A 19876-nucleotide genomic window follows, 5' to 3' on the forward strand; every position below is an offset into this window, starting at 1 on the left:
ACAGTGTCTAACATTTCACATGAAACAATATTGTTAACTTTCGGTGTGGAGCTACAACAAAAGCGACTCACCCACAGCAGTTCTCCATAGCTCTGCTGCAGATTACGTGAACACGGGGGGCAATAGCGCCACCGGCGTAACCAATAGGAAGCGCGATCCCATTAACGCAGGATTTATTTAAAGAACCATAGCGCTGTCATTTTTATATCGTTACAAATAGATGGAGACACATATATTATCAGAAATTAGAGCTGCACGATTAATCATTTAAAGATCATAATCTCGATCCAAACCCCACTTAATCTTATTCGTAAATGACTAACACCGTGTCTAAAACAGAGGTGACAGTTGTCATGGCGTGACAGCTAAAGTCTGTCTACACTAGATGTGACCAAGCGACCACTGAAAATCATTTAAAGGCGTCATCGGATGCAAAACTCATTTTTACAAGTTTGAACATACATGTGTGTTGACAGTGTGTGTACACAACCACCCTATAATGATATAAATTCACCCAGTGGTATTTTTTGTTATCTTAATATGGGAAAAATCCAATGTAATCCAAGTAATATGCCTTTTTTCAAATAAGGTCATTGTCAGCGTCTTGTCAGTGTGATGTCACATGGACCAAGGCCGCTTCCACGATAGTTGATTGACATGACAGTCTTATCTTAAACCCACCCTAACTGAGCCGAGTGAGCGCTGAGAACAGTCCGACCACCATTATTGTTTCGACTCCAGTGCAGGGGAAGACAAGACTATCTCTGATGGAGCGATTGAGGTGTTCTATTGTTGGATGCAGTAATGCACGTAGTAGCACTCATCATTTACTCCCGACATCTGAGCTGCTGAAGATGCAGAGGATTAACGTTACTTTTGTTTTTTAAGGAAATGTGCCCGGCAGCCTAAATAAATGCGTCTATGTTCACGCGAATCATTTGTAATCTAGTTTCACCTACAGCAGAAGTGAGTATATGGGTGTTTTTATGCATCTTTGCAATTCGCCTTTTCTTAATAATGTGCTAGTTAGCAAGTTTTGCGGTTAAATGCGGCTAAAGTAAACATTACTGATCATCACCCCACAGAAGATAGAGGCGGGGTGGCAGAGCTCATTAGCGTTTAAAGGAACATGCAACAGAATGGCTCACTCTAAAAAGGCTGATTTTGACATGGTAAAATGGGTGGGGGTTTTTTACACTACCACTGAGAAATTTTAACCAAAGCATGTTATAGACCTCTCATTAAAACCCAAAAGAATCATATAAACTTGTGAAAAATGGGCACCCAATGAGCCCTTTAAACTTTGTCAGTACGTCATAAATAAAAGTTTGCCAGTGGGGATTTGTCGTGTCGTGCCACGCCGCACCGCGCCGCATCCAGTGTAGACAGTACACTAGGTGCATTTCCATCACAGATTTACACAAAACTTTTGCGATGTTGTCGATAAAACAATGTTGTGAAATTACGGCAGTTTCATTAACCAATGTTATGAGACTAAAACGTAATTTTTTTCGTCTCACGATAAGTCATGGCGATGGATGTTGATAGGTTTATGTATCTTAACTATCTTAACAGATGCAGCACAACACAACACAAGCTTTGACTAGTGTAACCATCCATTTGTTTTAAAAAGCAAACTTAACATCTTATCTTTTTCGAATCCTGATTACGAGACGATGAGCCACAAAGTATGTGTGGTACTGCTTATACTAACCAAGCAATAAAAACACCCTTTCTCATGCTTAAAACAAGGTGTCTGCAAATCAGAGTCTGAAACAGTCACTTGGACAACGTTGTCTTACACAACTTCACAGTTGATAAGTAGAAAGAGAATTTTTGATTGACATTGCAGTCATTTATTCTGTTCTTTAATATAATATTACAACAACATCAGCTCATTTTGTGCATCATATGTCATTTCTACTTCATTACACATGTGCAAAACTTTTCTAGTTCAGTTATCAATTTGATCAAGTGTTTACATGTCCTATGTAATGGATTAGAAAAGGTTTGTCCTACCTTCCTAAACTAATTGAAATCATAATCAGTTTGAGCATTTTTATTTCGATTGAGTTGTTTACATGGAGCTTTTTTGCAATACAGTGCTTCATGTCAGTGTACCTACTGATCCAGAAAGAGAGGGCAGTTATCATGTGTAGGAATAAAACAGTGTCACACTTTTTCAACAGCACTTACCATTTTTTCTGTTAGAATTATTTAAATGATCGAATAAGTACTGGGATAAAAGTTTAGTTTGGATATAATCACTGATGTCTACAGTAGCTAAACAAAGTTGACAGTTCAGTGACGTCACACCAGTAGGTGCTGACAAGTGACTGTTAAACACATGTATTTGTCATTGAATCATTCAAGAGATTCATTAAAAAACACAGATTCATCCAGTAATGAAACAACATATATTCATGAGTCATTTAATCATTAATTCAAACATTTTTTTTAAGTCAAGATTAAACATTTTAAATAGACTGCAGTCATAGTATTTCTAGTACAGAACTTCTAGTAAATTACACTTTATTTTTAGTTCGATGTTCAGAATCTTGACGTCTGTTTGAAACTAAAAACATTGGGATTCTCTATATATCCAGAATCATGCAGCTCTAATTTAAGTTATTAAAACTGACACTCTTAAAGGAATAGTTGACAAAAACAAAAAATCTGTAGTCATTTACTTGCCCTTGAGTTGCTCCAAGTAAAAGTTATTATTTTGTAGTATTTTAACATGTGTAAGTAACACAATATTTCACATTTACTAAACACATTGTAGAAAGGTTATTGGAATAGCCTGTAAACAAGCACCTTTGCTTTTACTCTGTTGTTTTCCTTACTGTAGTGGAGGGCAGCATCTTCATACCTCATCTTCCTGAAAAATTTAAAAATGTCCTATTTTTAAATATGTTTGTATATATATATTTGTTTTGAAGAGGCTGTTAAGAAGACTGCACTGATGTCAAAGATCAACCAGCAAGAATCTGAGAGGGAACTCTTAAAATGGTTTACTGGGACAAGAGACAATAAAAGGACTGAGGGTGTCTAGAATGCACAAATGTCTGTCTGCAATGTAAGCAGTACTGAAAAATGTATAGTTGCTGCTGCTGTTTCTTAGTGTATCTGTTTTCTATGTGCAAATGTTCAAAGCTTTCAGTAAACACTGGTTCAAATACAAGTTGAAAATGTTTGTTAACTTTGACAATTACGTGATTTTGACAATTAGGTATATAATATATATAACATGTGATGGGTAGTTTCAATAAAATTGAAATTTGAAAAGATTTCAATCTCACTGTGTACTGCTGTATGCTAATGCTTTAAAACTTTAAAACTTTTTTTTTTTTTATCCCACTTGCATGCCATACTTTATCCCATGTAGTTCCCACATACAGTTTGAAGATGGGACCTAGGTAGGTTTTGTGTATGTTTCATAGTTGGGCCCCACCTTAAACCTAGTGAAGTCCTCAATAAAACACACATTAGTAAATTGCATGGGGCCAACATGGACAAACACACTTAAAACCCATATTTCAGCCCATGTAGTAAAGATGGGGCCAAGATGGGTCTTTCACATGTTGTCCAGTTGGGGCCCACCTTTTGGCAAGTGTAATCCCACACAAAACCCATGTGGGCAATTGGCATGGGGCCATTATGGAACCCATGGACAATCCCATACAGAGCCCATTTTTCAGCCCATTTCAAACCCACATGGGCCCCACATGTAAATGTTAGCTGGGTTAAAGCTGGGACCGAGATGGGTCTTGCACATGTTTCCCAGTTGGGTCCCACCAAGTGGCAAGTGCAATCCCATATGGAATCCATGTGGGCAGTTGGCATGGGACCATTATGGAACCCACGGACAATCCCATATAGAGCCCATTTTTTTCAGCCCATGTCAAACCCACATGGGCCCCACAATCAAATGTTAGCTGGGTTAAAGCTGGGACCAAGATTAGTCTTGTGCATGTTGCCCAGTTGGGTCCCACTTTGTGACAAGTTCAATCCTATATGAAATCCACGTGGGCAGTTAACATGGGGCGATTGCGGAACCCGTGGACAATCCTATATGGGGCCCATTTTTCAGCCCAGTTCATACCCATATGGGCCCCACATACAAATGTTGGCTGGGTTAACTTTATTTTTGTTCAATGAATAATGACATGGTGCAATTTGTCATGTGTTGTTGTTCATCTGAGGTTTTATTTTCAAAATAAGACCAACCAAGCACCTTTTTTTTTTAAATGATGTCCTGATACAGAAAACCATGGAATTCAATAAGGTGTCCTAACTTTTTCACATGACTGCATATATACATACACACATATATATATATATATATATATATATATATATATATATATATAAATAAATAAAATAAAGGTGACTTGACAACTATTCTGTTTTAAATAAAACTTTAAATACAGTCTGCTATTTACACCTGTGACATAATTTGACGCTATTCATCAGTTTTAAAACTATAAACAAAGATAGAAGTGTTTTGAAAAGCATAGCCATGAAAATTTCACTGTTTTGTATAAGGTTTTAAATATTTTATTATATAATGCAATTATATTCATAAATGTAAACAGTAAACGAGGAGCTCTTTTCCAAAACACTATAAATCCATTTTGATTAATTTGAGTAAAAATGTGTTTTCTTTACCAAGAAAGTGGCAAGAACAAAACCACTATTTTCTGTTTTAAACTTTCACACAGCATCTTTAGGTTATAATAACATTAAAAATTCAAATCCAGATTTTGATTTTCAAAGATTTATCATAAAAACTGATCATTTTTTACCAAAATGCAATAAATCCATTAGGGGTCTATGCTTACTTTTCTTTTTAGAGAAAAGTGATGGAAAGAGACGGCATAAGTGCAATCAAATTCATAAATTCTTGTTGAGATTAATGTTTTAAATATGCAATTTTGAACATAGAAATATTAAATGATTTAATAACTATATAGATACAAATGAAACTAATACTGCCAATAGGTGGCGGTAAGTGACTGATTTAATTTCTGAATCATTTCATTCATTTGATTCGTTCGAACGGCTGATTAATTCAGGAATAAAGCAAGTGACTGTGTTTATGAATTGATTCCACTGATCTATAATGACTGGATCGCTCATTGTGTTCTAAACTGCCGTCAGGCAGTGAAGCCACCGGAAGTGTTCGATCCGCCATCTTACTATTCCCTACCTGCAGAGAGCACCACTGACTCACAGCCAAACCGCTGACCTAATAATCACCCGATTTTAAGCGTATCAGTCACACAGGACTAGTTTTTATAATATGTGTATATAAATTAAGTTTTACTTAAAATGTTATTTGCGATGTTTATCGTCTTTTCGGGCAGGATAAGCGATGTTTTGAAATCGTTCAGGTGGGTGTGTCAGCTGCACACTTGACACAGTTAACTGATCCAACACACAATATATTTCTTTATGTAAGGAATTATGCAGGACATATTAAACATGAACATATATCTGGTACTCTGAAATTGATTCGAATATACAATAAATAATACAACACAAGCCTCTTACTATATTGCTCTATGCTGTATTGAAATTCAAATCTTGGAAAGCTCCATGTATTTAAATCCGTACCATATGTAATTAGTAAGCATTGTTTCTCCAAGTTATGATGTGTATATTTTAATGTCCCATATTGAGCAACATCAATTTCAAACTCTTAAAGATCGCGCAAATTCTATTCTATTAAGTGCCTTACATTAGCTGACTATAACTCTACCTGATTTTGCCCAATTATATCAAAATAGTCTGAAACAAAGTCACAGCTGAGCCGCATCTCTATTCAAACACAGCCGTGTTTTGTTTATGAATGAACGTGCGTTTTTAAATGAAAAAATCATTGATTCAATTACACATTCGATCACTTGCTTCATTCCGGAATGAATGATTCAGTGATAAAATGAGTGACTTACCGCCACCTGCTGACAGTTTTTTTAAAGTTTCATTTCATTTTATCTCTTATTTTATTTAAATCATTTGAGGTTTCTATATTCAGAATGTTATCTTTGACATTTTTGTATTATTAACGTTTATTATTAACATCCCAACATGAATGATATGTAGGCTGAATTAACAAACGTTTAAATCTTTACCTGCTTCAAAATGATGTTCACGAAATAATTGTTGAAACATGCATTTAGCCTGCATGAATAAAAACACTATGACAAAACAGCATCAACAGTGAGCTGTAAGGCAAATTATATGTATACAAAGCATAAATGTTTGTTCAGATTTCAGAATGAGCATTTTGTCATTTGTAAACATGGTGAACGTCCGATGTTTATCATGTTCCTCTGCTGTTGCTCCTGTAATGTATATGAACGTAACTTTTTTAATATGCAGATGAAATTCCGGACATTAAACAAATAAACGTTTACATGCTTAGGACGTTTGTGTTGTGAGAATGTACAGTGAGACGTCAGATATGAAAACGCTGATTTGTTAGGTGATGTTTTTCTCATTAAAATCATATAATTTCCTATTCATTCAATAGAATGTTTATGAGTACTAGGGAATAGCAATATGGCGGCGCAGTGGCTTCACTTCTATGACGTCATGAGCTATCCAGTTCTCTATTATAGATCAGTGATTGATTCACTAGAGAACGCACGTTCATTTGTAAACGAAACTATTTGAATGGAGATGCGCAGCGGATCAGTGTGACTTTGTTTCAACTATTTTTTGACCATGAAGTAGTGCAAAATGAGGCAATAGTGTTATAGTCAGACAATGTAAGTCACTTATTATTAACTTCTTGTTTATTGAACTGTTGTATTAAATATCTCATTTACAAACTGCCTTAAAAATCATTAAAAGCCGTAACACGTCTTAATTCATCGCGATCTCACGAAATTATAATGAACTACACTCTCTACACTGCACAGTGAATCTCTTATTTACACTCTCTCACACTTTGTTTATGAAAGGATTGGTCAGATGTGTATGGAGATAAAATAATGCCATAAAGATTTGCATGTGAAGAGTACGTGTTGTGCAAGTGTACATAAGACTGTAAGCGTAAATTAAATTTGCATGCGCAAGAGAAGCTTTGTAAAAGTGTAAATCGCGTTTCAAGCGTAAGAAAAAAAGATTTGCAGCATTTTACTGTTACTGGTAAGTGTAATTCATGTGTTGTGAAACTGCAGCTTCATGCTTTCGCAAAATAAATAAGATCTGCATTCTTCCGACTTCCATTTCTCCGCGCTTACACTTTTGGCACGTTCTTTTCGCTAAAATACGGTCAAAAGCACTGCAAGTCTGTGAACAGTGATTTGCACATGAAAACAACAGTTTGCAAAACAGATTGACTGCGTAGGACCAATATGTATGTGAAAAAACAGACTGTTGCAAATGTCTAAATGACTTGTTGTGTATGTAGGACACAAAGTTGCCGAAATAATCCGATACGTACAGCTCCGTCTTTCTTTTTTCTGCGCTTACACTTTTGGCAGATTCTCTCACTCACTGAGTTTTGCAAGCGTGAGGGGGAGGGCGGGGCCACCACCTTTCTGTAGCCAATCAAATGAGACTCTCGCGGACTCCATTTACTCTTATCTGATTGGTTCAATAAACACATCACACGCCAAAACATTTATCTTCATTTAGTTCTCGCTGTCGCTCGCTTCCGGTGGAACGGTACTTTTAATGTACATGTACATTAAAATAAATAAATAAACAACAACTTAATTAAAACATGATACTTTATAAGTTGTGTACCATTAGACTAGACTATGTGTTCATCCTGAATTGTTAGCTGGTGTTAACATTATTGGATTGGTTTGGCTTTACATTGAAATGCATATATCATATAATATAGCCTAATATATAGCTGATGTTAAACATTACGTGACAATGTTCAACAATAGTATCAGAGTGCTATACTTTTGATAAAACCTTTTTACTATAACAATAAAGCTACATAAATCTGAATTTGACGATTTTCCAGACCATGTCTCTGTTTATTGTATTTAACACTCAATTGTAAAAAAAAAAATTGTAAAATCCCCTTAAATTATAACATGTTAAAGTGAAAAAAAAAAAATTATATTCACACTATTGAACCAAATTTTAGTTAAAAAATTTGAGTCGTCCCTGATCAGTAGACAGGTGAAATTATGCATGTTATTATAGATGACAAATTATGCTGCTAGTACAGATACTAGGCCATGTTTAACACTAGCACTATCACCTTCTTTTACTGATTTTGACTTTATTTTTGAATCTCAACTGCTAATTCAGTGAGTAAAAGGCGCTTCCTAGCAATCTAGTTACAATTAATACATAAGTAGCAAGATAATGACAGCACGAAAATATAGGCACAATATAAATGCCACGTTTTTGATCTTTTTTTTTCTAAACCATTTTTAGAGGATTGTAAATTACACCATTTTAGTAAAAGTCAGTGACTGGGAGACTTTAATGTTTTATTCAAAGTCTGTTATGTAGGCTACATTTAAAAAACAGCCACGGGTACAATATACCCCGTGGCAGTTTTAGTATTAGGTATCATCAAAATTACAATATTACAGTAAACTATCATATATTGCCTGTTGAGGACGATGACGACACAGCTCGAATTTCAGAATGAACACACAGCCTGGTACACAACTTATATCGTGTTTTTATTTTATTTTATTTTTAATGTATGTCTACATTAAAAGTACCGTTCCACCGGAAGCGAGCGACAGCGAGAACTAAATGAAGATAAATGTTTTGGCGTGTGATGTGTTTATTGAACCAATCAGATAAGAGTAAATGGAGTCCGCGAGAGTCTCATTTGATTGGCTACAGAAAGGTGGTGGCCCCGCCCTCCCGCTCACGCTTACAAAACTCAGTGAGTGAGAGAATCTGTCAAAAGTGTAAGCGCAGAAAAAAGAAAGACGGAGCTGTACGTATCGGATTATTTCGGCAACTTTGTGCCCTACATACACAACAAGTCATTTAGACATTTGCAACAGTCTGTTTTTTCACATACATATTGGTCCGCAGTCAATCTGTTTTGCAAACTGTTGTTTTCATGTGCAAATCACTGTTCACAGGCTTGCAGTGCTTTTGACCGTATTTTAGCGAAAAGAACGTGCCAAAAGTGTAAGCGCGGAGAAATGGAAGTCGGAAGAATGCAGATCCTATTTATTTTGCGAAAGCATGAAGCTGCAGTTTCACAACACATGAAGTACACTTACGAGTAACAGTAAAATGCTGCAAATCTTTTTTTCTTACGCTTGAACGCGATTTACACTTTTACAAAGCTTATCTTGCGCATGCAAATTTAATTTACGCTTACAGTCTTATGTACACTTGCACAACACGTACTCTTCACATGCAAATCTTTATGGCATTATTTTATCTCCATAGATGTGTCTGTGATTCATAACTCAACGTTGAAAACTAGGATGCGTGGTGTATTCAAAGCGCCATCTTAAGAATCTTAAGCGCCATCAATGCGTGAAAGCTGCGCTGTGATTGGTTGAGCGGATGTATCGCATTCTGCAGAAAAGTGAGACTGGCGTTTGTAGCATTTTGGAAAAAAGCAAGTAGGGATAACTGCAGGCTGGAGCAATGGGCGTGCCGAAAGGTATGGGCGTGCCTAAAGGTAAGGGGAATGTCAAAAGGTTTCTCATTGGTCAAAGGAGCTTCTGCGTTGGCCAATCAGCGGTAACCATACTTTTACGAAACATGGCGGCGGTAATGCGTTTAGCTGCGAGATGTCGTCGTAATATATTATTTTCTTTCGCACTGTTTTTTTCAATTTTAGTAATTATTTAACTGTTGTTGACAGACACGCGTTACTGTGCGACAAAGCAACGACTGTATTTACATCGAAGCTTGTATCGATGTTCATTTTGTTTTTAAAAGATGTGAAAGACACAAGATGTTTGGACATTTGCAGCGTCACAGACTTCATCATGAACGTAAGTATATTTAATGATATCCTAATGTTACATTTAAAATGTCATCATGATACTTACGTCAAACATGGTTTGCTTTGTTTATTTTACTATTTGTAATTGTGTCTGTTGTTCTGCAGTTATAGATTTTTTTATTGACCAATGTGACAAATTCAAAAACATGACAGAAGACATAACAGAAAATAGAGGCAAACAACAAACATAACAACTACAACAAAAATAAATATACAAAAACAGAGAGAAATGTATAAATACATATAGAATGTGTAGTGCAAACATTTTGCACAGCCTTACAATATATGAGAGAGGAGTATGTAAATAGTAATAAAAATAATATTAAAATACATTTGTAATATATACTGTTTCTGCTAATAATATTATCAAGTTGTAACACATTTTGTAGATACATTTCTTACAAAATATACATTGTGCACAATTTTACTGTTGTTTGTATTATATTTTTATGACAGGTTGATGTTTCTGCAAAAGACTGCATTCTGTTTCCATCATGGAGCAAGTCACACTGGATGGTTTGTGAAGTCATAATTGAAATATTTTGATGATTCAGTGTGTGTGTGTTTTTTTTTTTTTTCTGTAAAAAAAAATGCAGATGGCAGATACAGTCAAGTGTACAGATGTACAGGTGTACAAGTTCAGTAGTTATGTTCAGAAGTACCAGTTGAATTTTTCAACCAGTTATTTTTCAAATGTTCTCAACTGCTGTGTGGTGGTTCTGTTCTAAATCATTCAGTGTTTTTCTTTTTCATTTATTTTTTTGTCTGAAGTGTATTAAATGATATGTTGTCATTTCTGAAGTTGAAAATTTAAATGTGATATGCATATTTAAATATAATATTCATAATAATTTTAATAACAGAGACAATGTAAAACTCTTTCCCTTAAAACACGTACTGTAGTACTGTTACTACTTAAGATTCATTTACAGTTGCCTAATGCTGCTGACCTTTGTGTTTTTGGGTACATTTAATAGGAGTTGCTCAGACCATTTTTCCTGGACATTGGACTGAGTTATCTTGTAAAGATCTTCCAGTAAGTTTTTGATTCATCACATATTATTTGGCATATCATTCAATTACATTGTATTTATTTATTTATTGCTTGCCTGCGAACATTACCCAGGGCATTCCAGTGCAGGGGTTCTCCATTAACCTGAATCTTTGTGCTCATGGTGAGTTTATATGAAATTTGCACTGACAATCACATCAGTTCTATTAAATTATATAAACTTAAAGTGATAACATTTAGCACTTTTTTGTAAGTCTCTCTCAATCTCTTTCTTTTTTTTTTTTTCAGGTCTCCTTCAAATCACAAAAAAAGTTGAAGGTTTGTGCAATCATGGCCTAATTGTTACAGAATCAGACTTATAACCCAAAGATCACAGGTTTGAGTATCGGTACCAGCAGGGATAGTAGGTGGAGGGAGTGAATGTACAGTGCTCTCTTCCACCTTCAAAACCACGACTAAGGTGAGACCCTTGAGCACTGAACCCCCAACTGCTCCCCGGGCACTGCAGCAAAAAAAAACAAAACAAAAAAAAAAAAACACCTGCCCACTGCTCTGGGTGTGTGTTCACGACTCACTGCTGTGCGCACATGGATGGGTTACATGCAGAGCACAAATTCAGAGTATGGATCTCCATACTTGGCCACACGTTACGTCTTTGGCTTTTCTTTCCTTAAAGACACATTAAAATACAGTAGCATAGTAGGCCTACCTATTCAGCTACAGCTCTGCACAGTTAAAAAATGAGGCTGTTTTTTTTTTCCTAATAAGAATATTTATTGTTGTCAGCCACTTTAACATTGTAAATATACAGTTTGACCATTAACACTGCACTGTGCTTACCAACAGGCAAATAAACTTAAATAAAGATTAAAGGTTTTGTTGTAAATTTTAATGTAAAATGGTTATGTCATCTATCATTTTATGGTCTAGGTTCACAGACAGGGCTTAGACTAAACCAGGATTAGGCCATAGTTCAATTAGGACATTTAAGTGATCTTTTTCTTTTTTTTTATGTGTCAAAAAACACATTACTGGTGTGCATCTTGAGACAAAACAAAGGCACTGATATATTTTTTTTTAAATCAAATTTCTTTCAGTTGAAGCAGCTCAGACTTACATTTTAGTTTTAAGGTTTCAGGCTTAAGCCTTGTCTGTGAAACCAGGGGTATATGTTTTTTTCTTTGATCCAGCTACCATCAGACCTGCTAAAACAGATTGGTCTGGATGTTGTGTATGAAGAAGGATACTGGATACTGTGGCATCAGAAAAAAAGGGGGTTTTCACAGCGTTTTATTCTGACAGAGTGTTTGGCTTCTGTTCTATGGACTGCTACTACAGCATGGATGAATAAACTGATGTATTAATGAATTTGGGTGTGATTATTTATTTATTTATTTATTTATTTATTTATTTAGTGTAGACCAAAAAAAAAAAAAAAAAAAAGAAAAAAAAAAATTGTGTTGACAAGCTAAAACTGAAAGTTTTATTAGCTAAAATTGTGTCATTTGCCAAACTGGTTAATGCAACTTAACAGACGGTTATTAAACAGTACTTATTCTATTGGCTCTTCTTCTTCTTCTTCTTCTTCTTCTTCTTATTATTATTATTATTATTATTATTGTTATTGTTGTGTTATATCAACCATATGTTTGTCCTTATCAGGCAAAACATTTTTAGTTTCCATGCACTTTTAACAAAAGTACAGAAAAACTGTAAAGCATGGTTCATAACAGTAGAAATTACTGATTCTATAACATTTTTTTCTATCCTGTGTAATCAATACAATGGTAATATCACTAAAAGATATTTTCAAACTTATGAACAGCTTGTGAGTTCCCATATACATAAAATAAGTTATAATTTGTTTTTAATTAATTATTTTGATAATGGATGCACTATAAGACCTTTGCAAAGACGCGGTGGTGAAGACGTCAGTAACCTGCGGCCATTCAGAATGAAATTCTGAAGGTACATTCGAAAGTAATATTTTTTTAATATCATGATCACTGTTTTTACAGTGAAAGAATGGGATTTGGGTTTATAGAATTGTGTTGGAATTGTTATTTAAACAGATTAAAGGGGTTAATAGCGTTTAAGATAACAGCCTGCCTTTATATTAAACAGGAAACTCGCAACCAATTGTAAAGACCTTTCGGCACACCCACTGCTCCAGGCTGCAGATACCCCCCGTCTCGAAAAAAGGGAGAAAACATGACCGCGTAACACGGCGGATATCGCATTTTGCGTAAAATTAAAAACTGCCTTTTCAGTACAGACTAGATACAATACTGATTTTGGCAGGAACTTAATTTTGTAAAAAAATCTGTATATCGCGTTTTGGAAAAGAGCTCTTCAAATATACATGCAAGTGTGCCTTAACTGCTCAATTATGTTTTGGGGTGTGCTGTATTTAATGCATAAAAAACAGACTTACAAGGGTTTGGGGTCTGTGGTAAACTGGATGTGCTTCTTTCTTTTTTTTCCACTTTATGGCTCCTATCAACATTTTCATCCTCTGAGAGATCAGAATCCACAGCTCTGCTGTCTCCTGTGTCCTCTGATGAGCCAATCTTTGGTGTTTCTTTTACTCTCTTACAATAATTTCCCTTCAGTATATTCGTTACTCTTTCTGAAATCTGAGAGCAGATATTTGTTTGATCCTTAACGTGAACATGTCCTCCTCCACACTCTGCTGTTAACTGCTGAATAGATTCATTAACTTCAGCTCTGTGTGTCTGTTCATCAGTGGTGATCACTATCGTGCGTTTAATGGCATCTTCACTGAATTCTTTCAGCAGGTGTTTGACTCTTCTCAGGTCGTCCTCAGTGAAGTGTTTGTGCTGCAGTACGAGTATGAAGACATGAGGTCCTGGATCAGACAGATGGACACACTCTCTCACTGTCTGTGTGATCTGATGATCTGAGATGTTGGTCTGGAGCAGCTGAGGACTGTTGATGATGATCACGTGTCTGTCCTTCAGTCTTCCTGAGACTCTCTCTACAACATCTGGAGGAGCTTCACTGTCAAACGCTGCTCGTCCTAATATGAAGTTTCCCACATCACTGTTTTCAGACACATTCTTCCCCAACAGAATAATTCTCACTGCAAAGAGTTAAATCAGACATTCAGTGAAAAATGATTAACAAAAATAATAATTAAAAAAAAAAAAAAAAAAGAAAGAAATAGACAAGTATAAATACAACAGAGTCAACTTATGCAGTGGATCAAAACTTTTCAAAGTTGTCCTAAAACCAAAACAATACCCATTCTTATCTTAGGACAACTTTGATTAACTTTTTTGATCCACTTCAAATGTTGACTACTGTATATCTTTAAATATGATGAATACCTTGATTTTGTAAATGTTTTTAAGTTGCAAAGGGCCCAAGAACCAACTCTCTCTCTCGCTCTCTCTCTATTTTATCTAATACTTTCTCCTTACAATTACCCTTACTTAGTTACTTACTCCCTTAAGGACTGTGTAAAAAAAAACAAAAAAAACATCCAGAGTTTATGTTATGAATTTTAAATTAAAATTTAATTTTAGTTTTCGTTCACAGGTGGGGTAAAATGCCCCCAAATCTGAAAAAGCAATTTGCTTTCGACAGCAACATCAAAACAGGCAGTTTTAGCTTGAAATTATTAATAACATTATCAATAATTATGAATTACAAACTTATAACAGCCTATTGTTAGCTGATACTGGCTAGCTATCTGATACTAACTTCAGGTCATTTTTAAATATGAAGTCCAAATATTTTTATTCAACCAACTACAATACATTAAGAATACAATACATTCACAGTGAATACTTCTACATCACTCTTTTCAACGTAGTTCATAGTGAAAATAAAAAAATGATCCTGACTTCATCTAGTGGTTATTTTAGAAAACAGTAGAACCGGTAGCCATTTTTCCCCCACTCTAGCCTTTGATTCGCGGAACACTTCCGTAACAGTCCCATATTCAAACAAGACGTGTGTTATAACTATGTATAAACCAAAGAGAATTATATTATAAATATATACTTTACCATTGTTCTCTCCCACATTCATACTTTTACTTCATATTATTCATCTATAGCAGGGCTCTCAAGTTTTAGAAAAAGTTTGGAGTGAGATTATATCTGTTAGGGAGAGGAGCCCCTCGGCCCCACGCAATTCTCTCCAGTTTTTGCTAGAAGTTAAATTTGATCTATTGTTCATAATTGACCAGCACAAAATAGAAACTATAACAACTGGTAAGTTTGATTAAAGTCAAATTCATAAAAAAATAAATTTCAAAAATACAAACGTATCAAAAATCAAATGAAAAATTGGCCCAAAATGAGCCAATAAACAGCAGTTCTCAAAGTACATACTGTAGGCCTACACATACAGTATTGCAGAACTTGCCCTGAGCATGTCAAGCTGTGTGTGTGTAAGAGAAAGTACATATTTCAGTATATGAATGGCATTTTGTATTGCAAGTGTTTGTTGCACATATTGATGCCTTGATGGCAGTGGTTGGGGCTCAAACTTAACTAGTAACTAGTTACATGTAATGGAATTACATCATTTAATTACAAAATAATTGTAACTAAACAGTTACAGTTGCTGAGAAACAACGTATAGTTAAATTACAGTTACTTATGAAAATCACAAAGGGGTTACATCCAAATATTTTCACACAGATTTGATTCATTTCTTTCCCAAATTGCATTGACTGCTCTAAAATATGAGACAAAACGTTTCAGAAGTCTAGGACACAAAATAGGACACATGCTTATTCAATAACTGATTTATTTACATATTTGAGTTTATGTATATGTTTTTTTTTTTGTTTTGTTTTTTTTACGATTAACTGCAAGGATCGTAGGGATGGGCGATATGGCCTAAAATCCATATTGCGATATACATTGCAGCCTCTTGCGATAACGATATATATTGCGATATATAAATTATAATAGAACCATTTCAGAACAGGTTACATAGACCCTTAGGAAAGCCAAAGTGCTATTTTTTATTTTTTTTTTTTAAGAAATAAAGAAACGTTGCATGTCGTTTTGAGAACATTTATTGTGCAAAAGCAAAACTGTAATTAAACAACACAATGTTGCAGATAAATAAACTAAATGTAGTGCCTTTTAGAAAGTTTCTGTGATGTGATGAGCCGATGAAAGGGAAGATGGTGCTCTGCCTGGGCTTTCTTCAACTCCTTTCTTCTTTTCCAAGAGTATGAAAAGGCACTCACAATTTTCTTGCATACACCAACAGCACGGTCAATTCGGGGGTCTTTCAATCTTTTTTCTGTTGACAAATTTGTAAGATATTATTATTTAATTTCATCTATAATCTCTCTCTCTCCCCACACACACTGAACAACTATCATTACAACTACTGAAATGCTTGATTAAGATTGAATGAACATCACTTAACACAAAATGCAACATTAAAATAGCATTGGGTATACAACTGATCAGAGGCAAATTCTACATCTCTAAACGCAAATGCAACATTACTGTGCAGTAATATAGGCAAATATTACAGTATAATGTTAAAATATAATTCTGCACTATTATATATATATATATATATATATATATATATGTACTGTAGTTACTAATGTGGTTCGGGTTGAATTAATCACTGTGGTACGTCTGGTCAAAACGCAACGAAGATGCTTCTTGCTTCACAGAATATTTATTTGCATTAGCATATGCAAACCTGTAGGTGTTTGTGTGGTTCTACAAACAAGTAGAAAACAATAGCATATATCAGTACTTAACATTATAATAGCATAACAATACAATAAACAATAGCAAAAATTAACAATATTAATAGTTAGAGAGACATTAGAACATATTGGAAATAAAATTCTTCACTTTCAACACCTTATCCATAAGTTATCCAACTTTGGTCAGACCGGGTTTCGAACCCGCGGCCGTTTGCCCTAATGGCGTCGCACTGAATAGCTCGTACGTAACAGAATGACTAAGCAGTTCTTAGCGTATTCAACAATGCCGTCAAATCGTCTAAATACTCTTTCAATACACATAATGATTAACAAATATAATTCCGTTTCATATAAACAAGAAGAAAGAACCGTATAAACAATAATAATCATGCAACATGTAATATGTACACGCAGGTTGATCGGCCATGACAGGCCGTATTAGTCAAACAACTCACAAAGCATAATTATGATGATAACTCATAAACAACACGCTAAGTATGATCAATAAACACAGAAACTTACTTTTAGATGCACGCACACAATTAAACAACACCACTCTTTAAGAAATGAGGACAACTCTCCTGTGCTCCGCACTCTATGGATTCGTAGCAACAACTGACAATTCTTATGACGCACTTTCATCACACTCTAGCTTACTCCGTATTTCCTCAAGGGGGCAGTAACAGTCCATAGTCATTGAATAGTCCAAAACTCACTAAGAAGACCGTAATGCTATAGCTCTATTACCTCAGAGTGACTGAATGAAGAGCCCTTTGCAACAATATATATATATATATATAATTCATATAATACCAAGTGGGTTTATATATATATATATATATAAATATTTATTAAAATATTAATATTATGCATATGCACAAAATGTTTTAACCTACCGATGGCGAGGTGCAGCCTGTGTCCAAAACACTGCAGCCTGGTCCAATCATTCAGAGACGCTGCCTTGACCACGTTCGTTCCGTTATCAGTAGTAATGCAAACTTGGCGTTCTTCTTTAAAAACCCCATGACTCAAGCGCTTCCTTGAGTCCTTGTGCGATCTCCTCGGCCGTTTGTTCAGCGAGAAAGTACGACGTCTGCAAACACCGGCTGCCAAGGTTCCAATACGAGATACGGCTCGACCACAGGTCCGTTGTAGTAGCAAAGTATTTCAAGTCACACAGCTCTTTTTCAACATTTTCGCGGAGCTCGGCACACAATTTTGGCATCTCTGTTTCTGTGAAGTATTTGCGGCTTGGCACAAATACAAAATACTCCAAATGTTTAGTTTTGAGGTGGTAGAACAGATTAGTCGTGTTACCTCTCTTAGCTGGAACGTTTGCCCCACACATTCTACAGAGTATATTTTGCTGCTGCTCGTCGGACGGCTTAAAGCCAAACCACGTCCAAATAACAGATGTTGCACCAGTCTTTTTCACGAGCTCCTCTGTTTCGCTGACGTTTTCAGCCACGTTTATTTAAGATGATGCGTTGCAGCCGGCTGCAGCTCGTTGCTCTAATTTTCGCGGGTAGATTGCGTCATCAAACATGCATTATCGCGATAATGCAATAGAATTAGAATCTCTATCGTAGGCCAATTTTGTATCGTTTATATCGCATATCGTTTATATCGCCCATTACTAAAGGATCGGATTATAAAAATGGTACCATAGCTACTACACAATATCTTCTGATTTTAAATCTGTATTTAACCTAACCTAGGTGCTAGTCTGATTTTGTGGTGGTTGTGCTTTAAAATTTAATTATCATTATAATCTTAAGTCAAGTGATGAAGGTAAGTCTGACAGTAATCAGTGTTGAGTGCTACTGTAAGGTTAAGGTTAACTTTCAAAAGGATTAACAGTTGAAAACATTAGTTAGAAATTTAGAAAAGTAATCAATTTGGATAATTTGTCTGTTTTTATCAGATTTACCAATTATCCAGTCCTTTCCTTAGTTTCCAGTAGCCAAAACTTAAAGTTGTTGGAGAGCTAATCATTTTGCATGAATTTGGCTATATTCCCCAACATCAGCTCTCACTATCTTTGATCACAGGCAAGTGATTTCGTTCAGGAATCGTACAATGAAGGGGGAAAAAACAGAAGAATGGGTTACCTACTGTATTTACTTTGTTGTAGATACAAACACAACGTCCGCTCCGTGGCCGCAACGCGACCACCGCTTCAACTGCTAGAGAAAGCGGCAGCCCCGCGATCGACGATTCCACCGCTTGCCTCGTCCCGTGTGCGCGCGTCCATGTTGCCGAGTGACGAACGTGACTGAAGCGGTATCACGTAATTTAGTCGAAAACAAACAATTCTAATTTCTGATATTTGCTGGTAGGTGGCATTTAACTGTCAAGACAGCTATGAACTCCCCCTGACTGCGGTCAAGCCAGCCGCGGTTCAGAAAAACACGGTCAAGCCAGCCGCGATTGATTTTTTGTGCGCGCATATTACAGTCATTACGGTAGTTTCAGGACCAACACAGAGAGAACGCGCTTGCAGAGCGCTTTTCATTTAGACGCCCAGGACTGAGAGATAATACAAAATGCTCGTGAATTTTTACTTGCTTATTTATTTGCATTTCTGCTTTAATATCCGTGTTATTTATTGGTGACTTTGACGGTTGTCTGTTACAATATTTTTCTTAAATATTCACCTTTCAAATAATTGTTTTATGTAGATGAGTTACAGCAGAATTCGTAGAAAACAGACAAAATAACGTATTTAGTTTTTCTAAATACCAGAATTGATTTTTAATTTGTTTTACTGTTCAAAAGTAACAGTTATTCTTCAATGAATGTTTTCTATAATGAGGTTTCACGTCTGCTTTGAAAGAAAGGGCAAATAAAAAAATGTTCACAATGGAAAAAAAATGTTAAATAAAATGCATTTATTTCACTCCATAGACCTATGAAAAAATAAATTTTAGTAAGTATGAAACGCCATGGTCAGTTTTTATCCCATATAATGTGCACACATTATATGAATTAAAAAAAAAAAAATACTTTTTTGAGATATAAGATATTACTGCACTTTAGAGGGGTATAAAGACCGCATTTCTAATAAGTAGGAAAAAACAACCACCAGTTCTTATTCAGGATGTCCCATACTATACGCACGCCACATATGAAACTATTTTACTGCAGCATTTTTGATATATTGGACATTATTACACTTTAG

General features: G+C 35.4%; 1 protein-coding gene and 1 long non-coding RNA gene across 4 annotated transcripts; both read right to left on the reverse strand.

Annotated features, from left to right (window-relative positions):
- Positions 1–2800: 2800 nt before the first annotated feature.
- Positions 2801–19054, reverse strand: LOC127158278 (GTPase IMAP family member 2-like). Of its 3 annotated transcripts, none has more exons than XM_051101449.1 (3): positions 18811–19054; positions 13414–14082; positions 2801–2881 (listed from the first exon to the last, which is right to left on the reverse strand). In XM_051101449.1, coding segments are annotated over exons 1-3 (672 nt in total). In that variant the 5' UTR covers positions 18812–19054; the 3' UTR covers positions 2801–2879. The 3 variants fall into 3 exon arrangements, with proteins under 3 accessions (XP_050957406.1, XP_050957405.1, XP_050957403.1); XM_051101448.1 differs by lacking the exon at positions 2801–2881 and adding an exon at positions 10003–10545; XM_051101446.1 differs by lacking the exon at positions 2801–2881 and having other exon boundaries at positions 10003–14082.
- Positions 16020–17427, reverse strand: LOC127158279 (uncharacterized). The gene is made up of 3 exons (XR_007826107.1): positions 17218–17427; positions 16582–16705; positions 16020–16268 (listed from the first exon to the last, which is right to left on the reverse strand). It is a non-coding gene; the product is annotated as an uncharacterized LOC127158279 (long non-coding RNA).
- Positions 19055–19876: the final 822 nt, after the last annotated feature.

Source organism: Labeo rohita, unplaced genomic scaffold (genome assembly GCF_022985175.1).
Source record: "Labeo rohita strain BAU-BD-2019 unplaced genomic scaffold, IGBB_LRoh.1.0 scaffold_1427, whole genome shotgun sequence".
NCBI classification, from domain to species: Eukaryota; Metazoa; Chordata; class Actinopteri; order Cypriniformes; family Cyprinidae; genus Labeo; species Labeo rohita.